The 22,413-nt window shown below is 39.0% G+C and overlaps 3 protein-coding genes across 8 annotated transcripts in view; 1 reads left to right on the top strand and 2 right to left on the bottom strand.

Annotated features, from left to right (window-relative positions):
* LOC111868603 (dynein intermediate chain 2, ciliary) overlaps window positions 1–12,984 on the bottom strand; it is a 51,278-nt gene extending 38,294 nt beyond the window's left edge. For both annotated transcript variants that reach the window (XM_023859400.2, XM_023859401.2), the window contains exon 1: window positions 12,897–12,984. The gene's annotated coding sequence lies outside the window, so the exon portion shown is untranslated. The remainder of the gene's footprint in view (window positions 1–12,896) is intronic.
* On the top strand, window positions 46–10,537 carry LOC111868615 (zinc finger and SCAN domain-containing protein 12). The gene is made up of 7 exons (XM_023859431.2): window positions 46–269; window positions 1,460–1,521; window positions 2,146–2,313; window positions 3,601–3,768; window positions 4,775–4,915; window positions 7,509–7,950; window positions 10,380–10,537. Exons 1-7 carry the CDS (start codon window positions 221–223, stop codon window positions 10,535–10,537), a joined length of 1,188 nt encoding a protein of 395 aa, XP_023715199.1. The 5' UTR covers window positions 46–220.
* The window catches only part of LOC111868600 (dual specificity mitogen-activated protein kinase kinase dSOR1), a 37,108-nt gene continuing 26,559 nt past the window's right edge, over window positions 11,865–22,413 (bottom strand). For 3 of the 5 annotated variants that reach the window (XM_023859389.2, XM_023859390.2, XM_023859393.2), the window contains exons 5-8: window positions 21,370–21,546; window positions 19,915–20,101; window positions 18,562–18,743; window positions 11,865–14,751 (exon numbers count right to left, since the gene is read on the bottom strand). In XM_023859389.2, the coding sequence (XP_023715157.1) occupies window positions 14,638–14,751; window positions 18,562–18,743; window positions 19,915–20,101; window positions 21,370–21,546 (660 nt within the window). In that variant the 3' untranslated portion in view covers window positions 11,865–14,637. Of the gene's footprint in view, window positions 14,752–16,321; window positions 16,478–18,561; window positions 18,744–19,914; window positions 20,102–21,369; window positions 21,547–22,413 lie in introns of all 5 variants that reach the window. The other 2 variants (XR_004513460.1, XM_023859391.2) reach the window with 2 other exon arrangements.

Genomic DNA, 22,413 nt, shown 5'->3' with positions numbered 1-22,413 from the left:
ATGCGCATGTTTCATTTTGTCCTATTCCATTTGCAACCACTTAGACGTTTTTAGTAATGGGTGGTCGGAAAGATTATGAGTTTATTGTTTTCAGACACAAATGAACAAAGTGCAGGGTAGTTGAGACGTTTATGGCGTCGCAATCACCGGAAGTGTAGTGTAAATAAATTATTTTCCCTGTATCTCCTGAGGTTAGGATTAAGCCAGATAATTGGCGAAAATGCCTGTGATTTATACTCTTATGCCTCTCATATTCTTGCCATGTTTCCGTGAGTATTTGTGTGGTAACGTAGGTTGTCTCCTATTGTTTGTAGATGTTGAAACGTTATAAAACTACGCAGAACGTTTATCATTCAGTGCCAATGCTCGAAGAAATTCAATGTCTTTCCCAATTCTGTGACGGTGCACTCTTGTCCGATGGCCACATTATGAGAGGCATATGCCCACACATGGCGGTCATATCTGCGATGAATGCTGTTATCCCTTCCGCAAGAGTAGGTTAGGGCTACATTGCTATCTCTTATGCTGTGAAGGATAAAATACTGCAGCGAACTTACTGGGTACTGAACACTGCACAATTTCATATAGTCATGTTCAGTCATGTTTTTGGTGCTGCCTCCCAGTGTACAAAGACAAGTAATTGGTGGAAGGTTATTTGGAGCATTTATTTGCAGGGTTTGAAGCGTTCGGAGAGGATTTGAGCAGTTTGGGTCCGGGGTATGTAAGTTGCGTGTTTATGTATGCAGTCAGTTTTTTAGGGGGGAATTAATATTATCACTCGAAAGAAATTCAATTTCCACAATTATTTTTTTTTTACAATTGTTAGAAGCAAACACCTCTGGCGTTCATGCTAATCCACTGCTGTAGGTCTACTTCGGATTCTTCTAAACTTTTCAGCGCCTTTTCTGAGCGTCATGTGTGTATTTGATAGCACGTTTTAAAGTTTATAACCAAAATCGCCTGTTAGCACATACCAGTCCAGTGTATAAAGTAAGTCAAAAGGGCCACTGGTCTATGGTGAACTGTTTGAAGTTGCAGCACATACAGATGCTTAGCGAATACCATTTTGCGGCTTCACAATTTAACTCTGTAGATTGGGGTTACTGTTTCTGATATGTGACATCATGAAGTCTGAAACCTGGTAACTGACATTTGTGAGCAGGGGTTCCTTCAAAACGGTTGAACCAGCTGACTATCTGACTTCACAACGTCTCATGAGACATTAGGCTTCAATATATCTGCTGTGAGAACCTAAAAATTCTCTTTAATATGACCTTGTACACAGTCATTAGCATCTCTTCTAACAGAGTAGTGCAACTATTCCCAGTTAATTATTGGTACACTTCTTAGAAATAAGGTGCTGTATCACTAGAATTCTTGGAAGTGAATTAATTTGCAACCCACAAAACGTCTTGTGTGATAAAGAAAAGTTTCAAGGTTCTGCATTCTGTTGCAACAGGAATGCCAAAAATTGTTGTACAGAGAGCTGAAGAAATATTTCCTGCTGTGAGAGAAGGCATGGTGAGTATTTTGTGCTTATGTGCACTGAGAAGAGTTTTATTGTCATCTGTAATTCTCATGGCCTGAGAAACTAAAACATTTATGCTTGTGTTAGTTTTTCACAAACTTTCTAGGGTTTTTTATACATCATCATCCACATCATAACAGTTTAGTATATTATATAGGACAGTGATTGTTTAAAGGAGAGTGATATTGGTAGGTCATGTAGCACATAAGGAGAATGAGAAATGCGTACAAAGATTTGAACAGAAAACCTGAAAGAAAGGGACCACTTGGGGGACATTAGTGAAGATGGACTTTAAAGAAATAATTTTGGTTTGAACTGGGTTTGTTTTGTTCAGGATGCAAAGCCATGATGAGCATGTGTGAACATAATATTGAGCCCTTAGGTACCATAAAAAGCAAATATTTTCCATGTTTTCAGTGATCACTAGTTTCTCAGGATAGTCTGTGAACTTTGGAGTTAATACTTTGTAATGATTTTGAAAGCTTTAGAGAATAAATCTGTGCAGAGTAGCTGTTATTTGTTAGGTGTAGTGAAAAACAGTCACAGCAAGGAGGAGCATACACTTTTTCGTGTATGGTGTTGTACAGTCATGATTGACAAAGACAGTGGTTTTACAGAACTATACCAATTCAGAGAAAGTATTAGTGGGTCCACATGGTGAGACATACCAAAGATGTTATGATGCAAATCAGGCAATGAATATTAAAGCTGAGGATATCTCAGATGCAGCAGAGGAAGAGGATCCAGTGTCAATAACAATTCAGGAAATGAAGGCCAAACATGAGGTGAGCTGTGTCTCTGAATGTCCACTTTTTATCACAAATATGCTGAAATGTCACAACTATAAAGGAGTTCTAATGTAGATGAATTCCTTAGAACCAAGAAGTTATGTTACTGTGGTACTTGTAAGCGAATTCCAATGAAGCCCACAAAATGTCTTATATGATAAACAACTTTCAAGGTTACAAAAGATTCTGCATTCTCTTGCAACAAAAGTGCCAAGAATTGTGCTATAGAGAGCTGAAGAAACATTTCCTGTTGTGAAAGAAAGCATGGTGAGTATTTTGTGCTTGTGTGCATAGACAAAAATTTTATTGTCATATGTCACTTCTCTTAGCCAGAGAAATTAATTAGGCATGCAGTAGCATAGTTGGTTGAGGCACTGTGCTGCAAGCCGGAAGGTCATGGGTTTGAGTCCTCATGAGGGTTTTTTTTTTTTTTTTTTTTTCAATTTACCTAATCTTCCCAGCTGCACTATGGCCCTGTTGTTGACTCAGGGTTTAACAGAAAAGAGTCCCAGGAATCTTTCTGGGCAGTAAATGGCGGCTGGTGCATAAGGCTGACAACCTTACCACCATCTGTGAGCCGATTGTCTAGAGAAAATATGGAAGGCTCGATGTCTCACAACCCTGTGGGCCTTCAAGACCTGTTACAGGGATAGTTTTACCTTAAAGAAACTAAATATGTTGTGACAAGCTTGTGTTTGTTTTCATAATCCATGTGGGGAGTTTCTTACATGTGTGTAGATATTATAAACAGTTTGGTATATTATGTAGGAGAGTGATCAACTCAGGTAGAGTGATGTGGGTAGGTCATGTAGCACATGCCAGGGTGAGAAATGCATGCAAAGTTTTGGACATGCTGAGAGAAGCAGACCACTTGGGAGACCTGTGTGCAGATGGAAGGATATTATTAGGTAAAGAAAGGTAACATCCCTGTGCTTAACTAATTAAGCACTACACCATGAATGTATATGGGGGAATGGATGTATAGATCCACATATTCTTGACCTCAGCACTAGTTTGATGTGAGTGGTCAGCCTTGTGCCCCAGCTGCTTTAGTCCCCATGAAGGAACCCCCAGTACCCCTTGGATAGGAGGCTGCATGGACCCCAGAGCTGCTCTGGACAGCCTAACACTTTCTGATGATTTGAAAGCTATAGGGAAGAAATCTGTAGAGAACAACTGTTATGGGTTGCATGTAATGAAAGACAGTCATAGAAAGGACAGCATGTGCTGCTTCATATATGGTGTTCGACAGCCATGATTGATACAAATATGATGATTTTACAGAGCTATTCAAATTCAGAGAACGTTTTAGTGGGTCCATATGGAGAGATGTACCCAGCAAGTCATGATGCAGATCAGGCCATGAATATTAAAGCTGAGGATATCTCAGATGTAGCAGAGGAAGAGGATCCTCTACCAGTAACAATTCAGGAAATAAAGGCTGAACCTGAGGTGAGCTGTATGTCTTTGTATGCCCACTGTTAGGCAGATATCACAAATATGCCGAAATGCCAATTGTCTTTCCAACCTCCGTGTCTCTGCACATAAAAGAATTCCACTGTGCTCCTGACTGAACTTTCAAGACGTTTTTCTAAAGTGTTTTAGACAACTTTATTTTCTTGAATGTTGCCTGTGACAAGGCACTTGCATTTTCTTTTAAGAAGTTCTAATGTTGATGAAATTAAATGTTGTGTAAACTGAACAGTGTCATACAAAAATACTGTAGGAGAAAAAATATTTACAGATTTGTGGAACTATTCAGCTAGTTACTGGTACACTTCTCAGAACCAAGAATTTATGTCACTGTGGTTCTTGTAAGGAAATCCCAATCAACCCCACATCGTCTCATTAGTGATAAACAGTTAAATATATTGTGACAAGCTTGTTTGTTTTCATAATAAATCTGGGGAGTTTCTTCACATGGCTGTAGACATTATAACACTTTGGTTTATTATGTAGGAGAGTGAAGCTTTCAAGTAGAGTGATGTGGGTAGGTCATGTAGCGCACATGCCAGGGTGAGAAATGCATGCAAAAGTTTTGGACATGTTGAGAGAAGCAGACCACTTGGGAGACCTGTGTGCAGATGGAAGGATATTATTAGGTAAAGAAAGGTAACATCCCTATGCTTAACTAATTAAGGTGTATGGGGGAGTGGGTGTATAGATCCACATGTTCTTGACTTCAGCACTAGTTGGATGTGAGTGGTCAGCTACATGCCCCAGCTTCTTTACCCCCCCATGAAGGAGCCCCTGGTGCCCATTGGAGAGGATGCTGGATGGACCCCAGAGCTGATCTGGACACCCTAACACTTTCTGATGATTTGAAAGCTATAGAGAATTCTGTAGAGAACAACTGTTATGGGTTAGATGTAATGAAAGACAGTCATAGAAAGGACAGCATATGCTGTTTCATGTATGGTGATCTACATCCATGATTGATACAAATATGGTTTTACAGAGCTATTCAAATTCAGAGAATGTTTTAGTGGGGCCATATGGTGAGCAGGCCATGAATGTTAAAGCTGAGGAAGTCTCAGATGTGGCAGAGGAAGAGGATCCTCTGCGAATAACATTTCAAGAAATAAAGGCCGAACCTGAGGTGAGCTGTATGCCTCTATATGTCCACTGTTAGGCAGATAACACATATATGCAGAAATGCCAGTTTCCTTTCTGATCTCCCATCTCTGTCTGTGCACATGAAAGAATTCCACTGTACTCTTGATCCAATTTTGAACTGATTTTCCTGAAATGTCTCTACAGAAGTGTGGTTTGTTGAATGCTCCTTGTGATGTGCCATTCCTTTTTTTCCTTTAAGCAGATCTACATGATATTAAATACTATGTAAACTGAAGAAACGCAAGAAAGGAAGTGAGCATGCAATTGATGTTGCAGATGTTCTCCAGTTTGCATAAATTATGATTCACCGTATTTTGAACATTATACAGGAAACTGACACAAAGGCTCTAAATAAGATTTGAGGCTTTCAAAGGCTCTAAACTTGTTAAACCACTCAAATGTGAAAATTACACACCAAAAGTGTGATGTGACAGTTTTTGAGAGGTGTTTGGCAGCATGGTCCCACAACGTTACAAACACATTCCTGTGAGCCTAGCCTTCAAGAGAAGGCTGTATGTGTACATGAGGTGGTGAAGGAGGAAATTACAAATGTAGCAGAAGAGGCAGGATTGCATTCATTCTGCCGAGGTCGAATGTGAACTGGAAGGTGTTATCATATAAGAAATTTTACAAGAAAATATGCGAGCTGAACCCAAGGAATTTTGTGAACTGCAGACCATTCAGGCAGGTCCTTCCAGGTTTCAGTGCACATGCACTGAGTGAGAAAGAATATATAAAGTTATTCTTCTGTATAATTTGAAAGGTAATAACAGTTGCGAACTCAAGGTAATGATATGTAAAATTTATATATGTAAAGTATTGTTATTTTAATACAATATATAATTAGTTTGGAATGGCAGCAGGTTACCTTCTCAATTTACAGACATGTGGTAACCTCGACTGTACCCGTCCTTATTAACGCTTGTTTCATTATATGTTGTGGGCGAAAATTCACCCTTTTAGGGGGTTCTGCATCAAGTCCCAATTAACTACCAATTCTCAGGACCCCCTGTATTGTAGTTGCATGCAACAGCTATCGAAGCTGGGTTCTTTGGAAGTTTGTCAGCAGAACAACCTCTAGGTGATAATATTTCTGGCTTACTTCTTTACTGTCTAATCTCATCATTGCAAGACTTGTGGAGCAACACACATCTGCTTCTACACAGTGTGGTGTGCCCATTACAGTGTTACACATCAGTAAGGTGTGTGTGTGTTCTTACAAAAGCCAAATATTTTCACTGTCAAGAAATGTTGCATGGCATCCTAGGAGACAATTGACACGGATTTGTTCATCTTATCAGGGTGGTAATGTCTGTTGAACTGACTCAGTACTGATTTTCTCTTTGAGTCATTTTATATAGGATTGTGCCATGCCACCTGAGAGCTAGAATAGTGTAGCCAGAAGGGACAGCTGCTGCTAGAGTGGCTCAGTAAACATGTTTCCGTGGCACTGGATATGCACGGAACAACAGAGAAACTGCTGGAAATGGTGTCTTCTGCAGGTCCGTGCCAAGGGGTTATATGAAGAGGGCACAAGCTGATCTGGAGTCATCCACTGTGGAGGTAGGGTTGAATACCTCCACTGTAGCCCTGCAAGTTGTAGGAAGCAACGAAAAGAACCCAGTGCCTGGGGGTATAATCAGACCACCTTGTTCCTGGGGGATATTAAAATGGGTACTTGGCCCTCCAGGTTGGGGGACTCTCAAATCTGAGACAGTAAAATGTCATTAGTCTCGTGGGACTTGGACCTGAAAAAGTGCTGGCAAGGACAAGCAGCAGTTGTAAATGACAAATCCATCCTCTTGTGAGAGAGGATGTTACATAAGGACTAGGACTGGAAGTGTTCAGTTGGAAAAAATATTACTGGCTTGTCACCAAGACAACTAATTGGTGGTAAACTGCCAGTTGTAAAGTAACTCTTGGCTGTGAGCTGGAGTCAGTGCCAAGTTGAAAATCAGGCAGTGAAGAGAAGACTTTGTGTGTGTTGTAGTTACAGTGATCTTTGGAGTGTGCAATTCAGTGAGACTGTTATAGTTACTGTGTTAAAATCTGTTGCCAGGAAACCTCTTGAAAGCAGATTGAAAAGAGCGTGTACTAAAGTGATTGGCAATGAGTGGAAATCAACAATAGTATTAGATATTTGTAGTTACAACCTGTAAGTGATCAATAAATCCAGTACCCAATCCGAAACCCTGTTGAGAATCACTCTGAATCATGACAATATATTCTTTCAGGGATTTCACTAGGTGATACGCAACTGTCTTACAGTAATTTTTAACTCTGCATTTTTTGTTTCATTATAGGATTCTATCCACTAATAATCAGACCCATACAGCCTTACAAATGCATAATTCTATTTAATTTTGCAATTTGTTAAACAGTGGTAATGCACCTTAACTTGTATTTGTTCACAAACTGCCATTCGTTCTGATGGACACACAGCCTCGCACCACACAGGGGCATATACTCCCCCTCTCCCCTCTCACGCCAACCCATTTAACATCTCACTGCACTGGGATGTCAAACTCATTTCTCTTCCTACTAGGATTTTTATGTTATTTGCTCTCATTTTCCAGAGTAATTTGAATGAACTTCAACCTGTGCACGGTGAGGAGAGGCAATATTCCTGCAATGAGTGTGGTGATTCATTCAGTCAACAGTTTAATCTGAGGACACATCAGCGTATAAATAGTGGAGAGTGGTCATTTTGCTGTGATGTGTGTAATAAGTCATTCAATCGTCAGGGTCATCTGAAGACTCATCGGCGCATACATAGTGGGGAACGGCCATTTAGCTGTGATGTCTGTAATAAGTCATTCAATCAGAGGAGTGATATGAAGAAACATAGGCGCATACATAGTGGGGAGCGGCCATTTTGCTGCAGTTTGTGTAGTAAGTCATTCAGTGAGCTAGGTGATTTGAAGACACATCAACGTATACATAGTGGGGAGCGACCATTTTGTTGCAACGTTTGTAATAAGTCATTCAGTTGTCTGACTAATCTGAAGACACATCAGCGCATACATAGTGGGGAACGGCCATTTTTCTGTGATGTATGTAATAAGTCATTCACTTGTCTGAGTAATCTGAAGACACATCAGCGCATACATAGTGGGGAAAGGCCATTTAGCTGTGATGTGTGTAATAAGTCATTCAGTGAGCAGGGTAATCTGACAAAACATAGGCGCATACATACTGGGGAAAGGCCATTTAATTGTAATGTTTGTAGTAGGTCATTCAGTCGCAAAGTTTATCTGTTGTCACATCTGCGCCTACATGTTGATGTGTGTAGTAAATCATAGAGCTGTAGAGATGGGTTTAGACTAGAAGACCAATATGTGACTTGTACCATGTCACAATGTTGCTTGCTGGAAGTTCCCACATATTTAGTCTTTTGTGTCTGCATGTCTGCAGAATGCTGCAAGGTACTGTAGTCGTTTGCAGTTGCTTACTTTCCAACTGGCATGGGAAATGAACTGAGTCACGTGTTATAAAATTTCACTGCATATTAGTGTCCATTTAATTCTGATTGCTAAATGTGCACAAGACCCTGTCTGGTTGAGAGTAAACATATGTGACATGACATTCTTCTATAGGTATGAAGTTTCCTTCAGCTGTGGAAATTAGTGACTAGTAGAGCATGGTTATTGAAACTGATTGGCAGTTTGTAAACATAATTCTGCAGCACGATTTGACTTTTGCTGAATGTTATCTAAGCTCTGATCAAATTTGTTGATCAGTTAGTTACAACCTGATATAACATCTGAGTTGAGTATTTCGAGATAAATATTATGGAATGGTCAAATGAATATAATGTGCATTATTGATCATTACAGTCTAAATGTCTTTTTGTGGGATACTTGGGTTGATTACAAAAAGAGTTAAACAGAGATGCACTGATTTTGCTTGTGGAGGAATATAATAGTACAGTGGATATAATTGAACGGGCCATGAAAGACTTGCATACTTCTTTTTGCTGTGAATGTTAGATAGGAAAGAAATTGAGCGGTCTGTCATGAGATCTGAAAAGAAACTGGTTTTGTTATGAGGCACTCCTTTTCTCTTTTGTCCTCCATCGCCTTAGAGGGGAACAGTAAACTGAAAATTGTGAAGTTTAAATTTAATTGTAACTGTGTAATTGTTTAATAAAATTACAGTGTTATTTATATAGCTTTATTGGAATTCAGAGGTTTAATATAGTAGTATGATGCAACAGTAATATCTTTTAAGAAGTGTATTTAAATTCAGTGCAGTTACCCCCCTCCCCCCATTTTCTTCTCTGCCTCAGGGAACTGCACCCTAATCATAGATGGTTCTTGGCAACTGAGCAAGTGATCTCTGATTACTGGCAGTTTTCTTGCCAAGGAACCCTTCATTTTGTATAGAATGTACCATGCATTCTTCCATCAGTACCTTTATATATGGAGAGCTTTCCTTGGTGTTTCACCACATATTGGCTGTTGTCATGTCACCAGAAGTGATTCTCCCCTGTTGTCCTGGAATACATATCATTTTGTGTGTCTTCACCATATAAAGTACTTGGCAGTGCATAAATGGATTATATAATGGGTAATATTGCTTTAACCAAGGGGATAACCACCGACCCCTAGAAGCTCAAAGCCATATGAGAATGGCCAACCCCAAAGAATAAGTACAAAATTAGAAGCTTCCTGGGTCTGTGCACATATTAGAGGTGGTTTATTTCTGGTTTTGATAACACTTCAAAAACACTGACCAAACAGATGGAGGAGAAGCAAGCCTTCCAGTGGACTCCAGAAGTGTAGGCCCTCTGTACTGCCCCTATTCTTGCTTACCCACAGCCAAGAGAGAGGTTCATCATTGACTGTCATGACTGGAGGAGTCCCGTTCCCAAGTACAGAATGGACAGGAGCAAGTAACAGCCTATTACAGTAAGACGCTGAAAAAGGATGAAATTACTGCGTCACCCAATGGGAACTACTTGCAATCATTAGAACACTGCAACATTTCTATAAATACCTCTACAGACAAAAGTTTCACCTGCACACTGACCACTCTGAGTTAATCTGGCTCATGAGTTTTAACCTCAAAAGACAAACTGTAATACTGGATTTAGCGCCCGCAAGAGTAAAACATTGATTCTGAGCACAATGAGGGTCAAAAACAGCAATGTCAATGTCCTTTCATGATGATCATGCCAAGAGTGTACACACTGCCAAAAAGTCAAGGCATAGGCAGAAATCAAGCAGATACGAGCTATTGTGGCTGTAGCAACAGTTGGCTGGGATCCAGCCGCTCTGAGGAGGGAACAACTGAATGACCAGGACATATGGCCTATTGTGGAGGAAGTAGAGACCAGACAATGCTCAGAATGAAAAGATGTTGCTGGCCACAGCCCCACCGCTGTGACAAACAGCATGCTAGAGTGCCACTGGCAATTTGCTGATGGACAATCTAAAATAACCCAGATAGTTTCCTTCGAAGCAGAGTGAATGACGTGCTGACCAAACTACATGGTGGACTGTCAGGAGGTCACTTGGGTGTCAGCAAGACCCTGAATAAGATCTGGCAAAGGTGCTACTGGCTCCAGACAGGAAGTGATGCCGGCAGTGTGACACCTGTGTAGCCAGTTGGTTCCCTGGACCAGGAATTGGGACCAAATACATCAGTAAAATGTTGAGGCCATGTTTGAAAGGATAGCCATCGATGTAGCAGGGCCCTTCCCATGGAGCAACAAAGGAAACTGATTACCTACTGATAGCTATGGTTTATTTTATGAAGTGGCCAGAAGCCTACGCCATTCCCAGTCAAGAGGCTTTGTCAGTGGTGGAAGCACTAGTACACTTTGGAGTATTGCAGGAGCTACATAGTGACCAGGACTGTAACTTCATGTCTCGTCTGACACACGAGGGTTTGCAATGCCTGGGAGTAAGCAAGAAGTGCACCATGCTTTTGCACCCACAGTCAGATTGCATGGTGGAATGCTACATCAAAATTGTTGAGCACCTACGGAAGGTCACTGCATTGCACCAGAGCAATTGGCATGCAAGAGTATCCATCTTCCTCCTGGCTTACATGGAATCCTCTCACAACACAATGGGCTTGACCCCAACTAGCCTAGTGTTTGGGAGAGAACTCCAACTGTCCTGTGACCTGCTGTTTGGGGCACCCCCTGACAAGAGATGACCCACAATTGATCATGCAGCAAATTTAATGGACTATCTACATGACATCTACAAGTATGCCTGCCAACACCTGAAGCTGGCAAGTGACTGGATTAAAACTTGTTACAACAGAATGGCGAATTGCCCGGGCTACCATCAGGGAGACAAAGAGTGTTCCTCTATCGCCCAACCCACACGAAGGGGGAATGGCCCAAGCTCCAAACCTCATGGGAGGGCCCATATGAAGTAGTTGCCCAGATAAATGATGTAGTATACAGGATCCAGCAGAACCCTAGATTGAGGTTGATGGTGGTACACCCGGACTAGCTTGCACCTTATCAGGGAGCTGCTTGGGATGAGTAGTCTTAAGGAGGAAGCAGTGGAGCAGTTGGAGAGTAAAAACTGTGCAAACGAAGCCACGGGGAGGAAGGTGAGACTACCACATGTGTCACTAGCACAGCCCTTGGGAAAGAAGAAGTGGTAGTATGCTTGTAGGCTGTTTGGGACGAATAGCCTTAAGCGGCAAGCAATGTGGTGTATAGACCTGTTGCTATGTAGTGACTCTGTAAACAGCTGTTGGTGCTAGGTAAAGCCCACAACAATAGAAAAACAGTGTTTTCTGTGGTCTGCATGATTGCAGTAGTTACTACAAATAGAACCTGAGAGAGAGAACAATCACTGTCTAATAAGAAGACATGGTACCCTATATAGGACACAATAGTACATGCAAGTAAAAGATATCAGAATTATAGGAAATAACAAATAAGACAAAAGTAACATTAAAACATATACCCTCATTACAGAATAACTTTACTGCTGTCCCTCATGGCACCACAATAGGAAAACAGAACACACCAGCTACATGCGGAAAATTGCCACATAATAAGTAAATATCCATTTACACTATACAATATGACTATACATCACTGAAACCATATAACATCTGTAATCTACTTTAAGGTGCACAAAGAATTATAAAACAACGCACACTCCCAGAAAAACCCTCTAATCTATGATACAACATGGCAGACTTACATTTAATGCTCAAATAAAAAAAAAATTAATTTCTAACTTTTAACTGCGTTACATGTTACATTTTAAGACTAATATTCAAATATAACAAAACACAGGAATCATAATGAAATTTGTATTAATGATCACTAATAGGGACCCACTACCCACGAGTAGTACATTTTTCGAAAATTTCCTGATGACAATCCACCTGGATCGAAACATGTAGCAAATGTACATGATAAATGAATAATAATACTATAGTGTAACACAGAACAGGATGCAAACAGTAAGATATTACATCTGAATCTGTAGGTTCACAGTGTTCATCACAGCCATCGGGAAGCATTTGGACTGCAGCTTTACAGTATGGTTATAATATTATAGGCAATGAAAAGGATGTGCTGTGTCAATGAATGTTGCATTGATGCAGCTTGACCATGAATACCATCTGCCAGACCTCAAGAGAAGTTGTTGTTGGCTGTGAGAAAAAATATGCCATGATACACCAGACTGGCTCTTATACAAGTATAATAGACCTAATATATATTCCTTCTCCTTTGATTTATTTTGGTTTTTCTTGAGTTTTTCTGGGTAACATGTTCAGTCCCCTGTCTAGGCTACCAGCATTTTGCAGGGGAAGTCCAGTGATGGAGGTGCCCCTTCAAGCCTCTGAGCAGGCCCAAGAAAGATGAAAACATCAGGAACACAAATAGTAAGCAAACAAACAAATGTACGCTCTTTTTTACAGATACAATAGAGCACTGTCTCCAACTGTAAATCATTCGAGGCATAATCTTAAATTCTCACCTGCAAATACATATTAAAAGAACAGGAGATCTCACAGGAACTCTGAGGCCATCCTGTAGGGGTCCATAGGCGGGCACATTGAACAATTCCCTGCTCCGGATGAAATGGGGAGCAGACCAGCAAGAAGAAGAAGACTGCAGTGATATGTCATATGCGATCCCTTGTTAACTGGTCAAGAAGCAAACCTCATAAAACACTAGAAAATCTTTCAAAGTTATTTAAAATTGTCTTGAATACTCTTGAGTATGAACATAAAATATATCAATGGTGTTAACTTTGTTAGAGCTGAAAAACACCAGTGAATAATCACTTGCTAGCATACAGAACTAGCTTTGCAGAATATGTTTCCATGTTGACTACTTTAGTGAATGGAAATGACAGATTCTGCATTTGTTTAACTGTAGAACACATCACTGTATTTACATTGAAATATCACACATCCCCATACAAAATATGCACTTCCTAGTTTTTAGAGACAAACCTTAAAGAGTCAAATGCCAGTTTACTGTGCAGTTAGTAATCAGTTATGGTATACAATGCATCTGAACACAATACTCTCACTTAAGGCACTTTATCCCGGCAGCTGTCACCCTGCAAAATGCAAACGATGCTAATGCTGCACTGAACCTTTTATTCACATGTTTTCCTGATTTCTCAATACAAGTTGATGCTCTCTAAGAATTCTACCAGAAGCTAGGATGTGACACTTTATAGTCGAGCAGAAGTTCACTGACATTTTCCAGGAATGTAGTGCTTTCTTCTTCAGAGTCAAAGTGCAAGCCACGCCAGTAAGCAGTAAGCAGTAGAGACTGTGGTCTTAATTGTTTTATATTTCTCTGTAGGTAATACCAATATAGGGAAATGTTCAAAATTTAAGCTCTATGTCAGCCTTCTTCAATAACAAAGTGGTATGTACTCATATGTAACACAGACCTCAGTTATATGTAACTGTATTATAAGAAAACTTTGTCCAAAACAATACAAATGTTTGTGTGCCATGTGAGCTCAATGCCACAGGACAGATGGACATTTCATGTCCACACATACCCACACAAGCTACTGAATAGTAGGTTCGCACTCAATAATGACTAGCATAGAATGCATCATAAATGTGTATATTTGACAGATGTGTACAGCAAGAAACTTTATATTTCCTATATGTATGCACACTGCTGCATGCACGCGCACACACTCACACGCACATAATGATGACCTGCATCAATAAGATGTAAAATTATGATGCATGAACTTTGCAACAGATACACACTTCTGTGCTAGTTTGCCACTACGGAAGAGAACTATCGTCAATCTCCACACCAAACCAAAACAGCCACTCTGCCACACTATAGCAATCACAGCACAAGCTGGTTCATTTTCTGTGCAGCATGTTACAACACCTGACACCTCGTTATTCCAGCAATATATATACACATTACAACTAAATACCAACTGTTGATCCAACAGCTGGAACACTACGGAACTTCTTGTATGCAGAAGGCAGTAGTTAAATCATAATAATTCCAGTAAACAAGCTGAGAACTTCCTAAATATTCTCAAATGATGCCAAGATATATATGTACATATACATACACAATGATGAGTATATTTCAAAAAGATTTACATCTCTGGACAAAGAATAAGTTGTAAAAATGTTAATCAAGTCACTGCTTACTATCGTAATCATCACAATCGCTGCAAAGCTCAAGTTTCATTGAGCTCTCCTGCCGTAGGACCCTATTGTTCAGAAGCTGGGAGCTACTCTTGTTGGTGTTGCAGGCAGCAACTCCATGGTTCTGCACACCCAGCCAGCAATATCTACATCCTCTTGCTCTGCTTTCTTTACCCATTCATGGTTCTGCAGAGAAAGGAGAGAGAGGGGAAAAAAAAGCCACTATTTCAAGAAAGCTGAAAAGACCATTCTTTCACAATATCACATGTGAGAAAAATTGTTTCATAATTTACAGCCCACCGTGGAACCTTCCTTTCTCACTAAAAGACTTAATTTTAAGATTTACATAAAATACAGTGTTTTTGATAATGCTATACATATTACTGTCAACAATTTGAAAGTTAGTAACACAACAGTAATAAAGAATGCCATATTAGTGGGATTTAAACTCCAGAAAGCAGTCATTAAAGTCTCACAAAGAACTGTAATGTGCACATGTACTTGTGTGAGCAGCTCTCTCAATAATTTCTTTCTTATGCAAATTAGTATTGTGAATTCAGTCCTGTCCGTATCTCGATTACAGCATTTCCTTTTGATACCCGCTGCAGAATTTTCCTCACAAAGAAGCAGTTTTTTACTATTCTGAATGTCACACTGAGAAATGGGGCATGTAACAAGTCTAATAAACAGCAATGATGATACTACCTTTCAACAAAGAAGCTCTCATCCATCTTACTATGAAATTCGTCTGTGGAAACCCATTGTTAAATTCACTTGAAGAAATAGGAATGGTATCAGAAGTACAATTTAAATGGTAAATTTGTAAATTTGTGTACAATCACCTCCCTCAGTCAATAAAGACCTTTTAGCCAATAATGTTAAAAGTTTTAAATCTACACTGAAGAGGTTCTTCTGTCAACATTCTTTTTACTCAATGAATGAATATTATCAGTATACTGAAAACAAGGATGTATAGTCCATCTGCTATTTAAATGGTTAATTTAATTTCCATCCTGTATAAGAATTATTTTTAACAACTAATATTAAATACAAGGTATTAATAATAGTATTTTACGTTAGTACCTATGGAATTTTTATTATATACTAATTTTTAAATTTTATGAATTGTATATTTCAGACTGCTATCGAACTGTATATATTATTTCCAGCAATTTACAACATGATTGTGACAATGATAACTATTTACCTACATTAGTTATTATAGTACATATAGTAATCTGACATGTTCTACATCCTAGGCACATTGTGACCAGAGAGGATTCATGGAATTTTAAAATAAATGAATGAATGAATGAATGAATGTGGTCAAGAAGGATGGGAGATGTGAATCCATATGGAATGTTATTCAAAAAGCCTAAAGAGAAGAGACCACCTGGGAGACCTGGGTGTAGATGGAGGATAATGGAACAAGAAGTTATGGGAACAACTAATTGTCTACCTTCCATTCATTACATACTGAGTACTTTATATGACATGGACTGCACAGAAAATGGGAGGTCCAACAGTTCTTATATTACTGTGCGTGTATTCACTACTGTAGGGTACACATATAGGCACAAAGCGAAAGTACACTAACAACACAGGAACAACTGGAAGTGGCATTTTCTCTGCAGTCCGACCTGAAGTTCTCTGTTCATAGCTGTGGAGTCAGCAGAGAATGAGCAAGAGGAGGCTCTGTTTCAAAACATGTATCAGTCTGGGAAAAATAAAAATATGGTCATGGGTCATAACAGACCTGAATGCAAGACTGGCGAGGCCCAGCTGCAGTTCACCCTACTGTCCAATCAGAACTGTCGGTAGCAGTCAGTCTCCATGTAGAGATACTCGAGAGCTGGACACCTAATCACCGAGTCGTTCCCTAGGAATGGCTGTCTCCACACTGGTTCTCTGACTGCATAGTTCCAGGTTTCAGACATCATGGCACATGTCACACACGCGTTTATACAATATTCTAATGGCCATCTCTTCTAGTTCCACTATTCCAGGTTTCAGGAGTTGGGAGACAGGCAGCAAGGTCATTTCATAAACCTTTTATTTTTTGAAAATAAGTAAATTTAGCTAAATTAATATTCCATTCATCCCTGGCAAGAAAATTTACTTTAACTGTCAGTAATTAGTTGGTCCACACTAATTACAATTTTTTTGTTAATTTTTATCATCTGGATTTAAATCTCCCACTAATTAGGCACTGGTGGTACTTGGTGGTAATACAATTTGTACTCAGATGCTATGCCTGCACAAACCAGCACATGTGCCAATACACAGGCAATAAAGGTTAATAAGAAATTATCTCAAAACTCCACAGTCAAGACTGGGGTAACAGTCTGGAGGGCATTTTGAAATTTCTGTATTACAGACAAGCATGTGCCTAAAGTTTCAATCTTTAAGAATGAACCTAAAAGACACTAATGGCTTTCAGCACAAATATTAGCATGAACACCTACTGAAAAAAGAAGTTTTTGGGAACCAGACATCCACAAGCAATAGCTACATACTTCAACAGCTAGAAATTATATTTTCTGCCTGACGTTAATGAAAAGTGTTGGAGTGATGACATTATAGTGTTATCATGCTCATGCCAAAGTGACAATGCCAAATTTTCATTCATGCAGGGGGAGAAAACAGTTTTATAAATGCCAAACCCAGATGAATATCTCACCATACAGTAGACAGTTACCTCATATTAGTGTTTCCGCGCAAGCATTTCTCGGGAGATCTGTACGTTTTTCCAAATCCGGAGAAAAATCAGTCAAGAAATTGGGAAAAATTATACAATTCTTGAAGATGCCTTTGGACTCACTCTTAACACTTAAACCAATGTCAACACAAAATGAAAGAGATTTTCTGGTCTGGAATATTTGTCATGAAACAAATATCAATACTACTGGATAGGCCAAATAATGTTTTGTGTATTTTAAAATTTCATTTTAATGATGGTAACTTTTAAATATTGAATATCTGTGGTATTATCTTTCAATTTGTAAATGTTTTTTATTTGGCATTTATTGTGTTAATCAGCCCTTCTTTTAAAGTTTTCTATTATCAAATGTCTGTATCAGTCAGAGATCATTTTCCATGTTACTAAATTATAAAATCTTGGCACAACATGATAATAATAAAAATCCATGAGCCTCTGAACTTTTAGTATAATCCTATCACAGAAAAATGATTCACTGTTTATTATTATGGTCATTCACTATTATTTAAATTCATGTAAATAAAAAAATGAAATGTATGGAATAACTTGTGATTTCAGCAATTCCTGAAAATTTGCAGGAATTCTGATCTCTCATTCTGAATCCTGAAGACTGATATCTGTCGGGAATTTGGAAACACTACCTCAGATAAAACAAAAATATTACAAGAGAAATTTGTTCTTAACTAAAAAATGAATTCAGTTGTGACAGCCAACAATACCCATACCACAATGTGAAGATAAATTAAATTCCCAACTAAAACTATAAATGAGAAGCGGGCTTGAAGTAGAGGGAATTCCACTTAGTACTAACGTGTTGAAATTTATTGTATATAGAACTGAGAAATGTGAAATACTCCACAGATGTGATGTAGGGCACACTCTACATTGCCTCAAAACCACCCAACCTTAGCCACACAGTGCAAAATTGGGTCACATCCAGAAATCTGTCCTGTCATAGAATCAGTGTGAAGAAAAATTCCAAGACCATGGTAAAACAAGGCTTGACCTAATCCTGCAATGAATACAACACAAATATAGGGAATAAGTCAACACTGATGGTATTGTTATAAGTTATGGGGGAATGGATAGTAATAGTGACAAGAGTAGTGCTTCTAAAGGGGATGAATTTACAAACAAGAATTTTCAACGGTGACTCTTAGCTTCAGGCGATCAGTAAATGCTTTTATCTCAGATTGCAAGCAGCAGCACGAGTGTGCTGTGATGTCACCCATGCTTCCAGATATACTGTGTCTGCTGTAAGTAACTGATCTTCTTACCATAAGCGTTTTCAAGTCTGGTCTCTCGGCAGGATTTTTCTTCAGGCAGCTGTCAACAAAGTTCTTGAAACTTGCAGAAAATATACCAGCTGGAAGTTTGGGTGGGGGTTCATTCACTATATAATCCAATAATTCAAATATTGCCATAGGCCTAGGGCCACTGGGGCCCTGAAAATTGTTACCTGTGGAATGAATTTGTATTATATTATTGTACACCTTTCAGTAACTACTTTTATAAACAGAGATGGTAAAAAGAATTTTCTCATTATATACATTACATAATGTTACTAAAATTCTTGTTCACAAAGGATGAAAAAAGAGGATTAATTTTTATGAATATAGATCAAATCAAAGAAAATTGTAAATTCATGGTCAAATCAGTGTTTCCACACTTTCCTTGTCTTTGAAGCACTTTCCTCTCTCAAAAATTAGGCACATGTAGGAATTACTTTTTAGCCTATTTTTCTTATGGTGATATAGTAAAACAAGGCTTATGAAAGCATTCTGCTGTCTGTGTATCCCCCTAATGTCCAAAGCCAGAATGGTGGAGCCTGAAGAGATGGCTTTTGCTAAGCTTATGCAATCACCTTGCTGTCTGTGTGCATGTGTCTCCTGTCACTGCTAGGCAATGACAATGAATACAAATGCAACAACAAAAGAACTCCTGGATGCAGGGTTTTCTATGCTGTCGATGTTTATGCAATCCTCAAAATTCAGTAAAAGGAAAGTAAGCAGTTAGTTCTTCCCAGAACTTCTTCCTAATTATGAGATGAGATTTCCCAGAACTTCTTCCTAATTATGAGATGAGATTTTGGCAAAATTTGAAGAATCAAAACAAGAACAAAACTTTTTTCTGCTTGAACACTGTTTTCTCTGTAATCACAATTCTAACATTAACCAATTTTTCACAATGCACCAAGTGTACTACTACTTGTCCCCCTTGACGTGAGATGCCAACAACACTTACGGGGACAGAAAAATTCAGAAAGCTGGAGAGAGATAATGTAGTAACAAACTGATTTCAGTTGGCATTGCCAACCATTACAATTCTCCACTTATGCCACACAAAGAAGTTCCAATTTTTAACCCCCAGAAACTTCATGATAATGACAAGAAACGGGTATGGAATATCACCTGGTCTTGACTTGTGCAATACACCAGCATAATGCTCATTAAGACTATCTTTTGGACTCTATCCATCCTAGTTACTATAGAACCATTACATTTCAGAAACTGGCTATTCTTCCATCATGAGGGGAACAAGAACTTACTGAGTTAGGTCCTGGCACTCAGACAACATGCTCAACAGACTTCTAAGCTGAAGAACATGCTGACCTTGATGTTGGTACTTACTGTTAACTGGTGAGGGCGGAACATGATTGTGGGCGTCTGATTCTGCTGTCTGACCAAATATAGCAGCCAATGTTTTGGCATCAGGAGGAGGAATGGGATACATTCCTAGGGCCATTTCAACCAATGACAGCCCAAGAGACCAGATATCACTCTGTACTGAATAATGTGTTCCTTGCAATCTCTCAGGCTAAAAAACAACAATGGTGACAACTTCAAGAATGTAACAGGGTAACAGACAAAATGTTTACTGTCCAAGATATAAGAGCACATTTTTAAGTATAAGATATAAGTAAATACAAATATCACACCTTTAAATAGCAGAGTGGACTTTATGAGAATTCTGCAACTGAAACCCAGACTGTATCATAAAAATTAAGTAATATTTGCATAAGATATCCCAAAGAACTGGGCCAGAAACACTGACAATTGAAGTGTCCACAGAAAAACTGCTTCAAGCATGTGAACAAGTGCAAATTACTTGGAGCCAGGTCTGCACTGTAGGGAGGATGGAAGAAATGTCCCAGGCAAAGTGCACATGCAAATGGTCTTTCCTTTCCGGGTGCCCCCTATACGTACTATGATCAAGAAGGCACAGATCATATACAGAGGGCAGTGAAAGAAAAGTATGGATCACTGGTGGCTTCATAATTAATGTGTGAAAACTGACAGAACTTGGGGACAACCCTGCTCCAGTGGCTTTGACTGCCACAAAACTCACATGAAATGAAACAGCTTTGAACATGGGCCTGCATAGTGAGAAGTCACCATCTCACCACCTCAGCCATGGCACAGCCACTCATTTCTGATACAATATTCATATTAATACCACATGTATACTGCTACACTTATCTTCACGCATTTCCAGCATACATCTCCTGTTGTGCGCACCAAATTAATTCCTTACATGTGTCCATACCTCATTACATAAAGGACCTGCACACATTAATATCATCTAAATCATAATTACAAACTTAAAAGAGAAACTACCGTATTTACGCATGTATAGGCCGCGTGCGTGTATAGGCCGCAGCACAATTTTCAGACAGAAATTATAGAAAAAATCATTTTCTTGGAATATTATTTCAGGAGTATTACACCCTGTATTACTAATTATGAATATAATTTTTTTTTAAATGAAGTGTGATTTCGAATATTTCGAATATAAGCCGCACCCCAGTTTTCCTCTTGAATTTTTGGCAAAAAATGTGCGGCCTATACGTGTGTAAATACGGTATGTTAAAAGGTGTGCAGAGATGAAAATGAAAAGATAAAGCACGGCTAAGGCAAAGGTTCACATATGTCTGTATCAGACTCCTGAAAGAGTTGGCATGTGATTACTGACCATCCCAAGTCCTGAAAAGCATGCACACATGTGAAAACCAAAGGTACAAGGACTAAGGAAATGTTGAAGTACAAATTATAATGAAAGGATACACCTAATACATTAAGGCTTACCGACATATAACTGCGTGTTCCAACAAAAGAATTTGCCATGGAGTCTATAAGTTGACCAGAGACTCCAAAATCACATATTTTTATTTCTCCACCGCTGTTAACAAGAATGTTGCTTGGTTTCACATCCCGATGTATAATGGCATGCTTATCTCTCAGGTAACTCAAACCTTTCAGAACCTGCTCACAGAATATTATAGTAAAATTTTAATCATAAAATACAGCTTGGCACAGTGGTTCTCAAGTGTATGTGATCTGTGGACTGTTATTTTCAAGTGCAGCACACTTTGTGTTTCAATATGAATACAAGCTCAAGAAATCTAATTACTACTCAACCATCTAAAAATCTTTACTGTGCAATAGAAAAGTGGTATTACACTAAACCCTTGCTAATCCAGATTAACTGGTAGGAGAGGTTATCCGAATTAACCGATAATCCAGATTAATGAAGTAAAAGAGAGCCCTACAAGATGAAGAAGAAAAGAAGACAAAATATACTGGAAAACATAGGGACAACTCAATGACATAAACTGGATACCTTGCTCCCATAAAGAAACTGGTATATGTATGTACTGTGAAATTATATTCCTGCATGAGAGAGAGGAAGAGAGAGGAAGCGAGAGGAGACNGGGGGGCTGATTAATGAGGAATTCCATAATTTTAACTTCTTTTTGTGTGCAGGTCATTTGATGGCACTGCCAGTAGCTACATATATATACACACACACACACACACACACACACCATAAAATGGTAGATAACAAAAGAAATATGAACTGCGGTCTAACTGAGATACTATATTGGCATTTGCCAGGACAGAGGGAAAACCATGAACAGCTTTTGTCAGGTCAGCTGGTGTCCCAGCCAAAATTTGAACTGAGCACTTCCCGAAAATGAGTTAGAGCATTATTGCCACACCAACCCACTCAGTAATCAACAAATATTACTATTACAATGCTAAATTCAATGAGGACAAGTAACACATGCAGCATACATGAACATGACAAAAAAATTCATTCAAATTTTAGAGGGAAGCCTCAGAGGAAGT

Source organism: Cryptotermes secundus, unplaced genomic scaffold, assembly GCF_002891405.2.
Source record: "Cryptotermes secundus unplaced genomic scaffold, Csec_1.0 scaffold610, whole genome shotgun sequence".
NCBI classification, from domain to species: domain Eukaryota; kingdom Metazoa; phylum Arthropoda; class Insecta; order Blattodea; family Kalotermitidae; genus Cryptotermes; species Cryptotermes secundus.
Note: the sequence above shows the minus strand (reverse complement) of the source record. Positions and strands in the feature narration are given on the sequence as shown.

What these genes read in the sequence shown, in the direction of transcription:
- LOC111868615 (XM_023859431.2), top strand. Translation starts at nt 221, where the DNA reads ATGCCTGTGATTTATACTCTTATGCCTCTCATATTCTTGCCATGTTTC. An exon ending in AAATAAAGGCCGAACCTGAG is followed by an intron (nt 4,916 to 7,508) that starts GTGAGCTGTATG and finishes CTCATTTTCCAG; the next exon opens with AGTAATTTGAATGAACTTCA. An exon ending in TAATCTGAAGACACATCAGC is followed by an intron (nt 7,951 to 10,379) that starts GCATACATAGTG and finishes AAAATAACCCAG; the next exon opens with ATAGTTTCCTTCGAAGCAGA.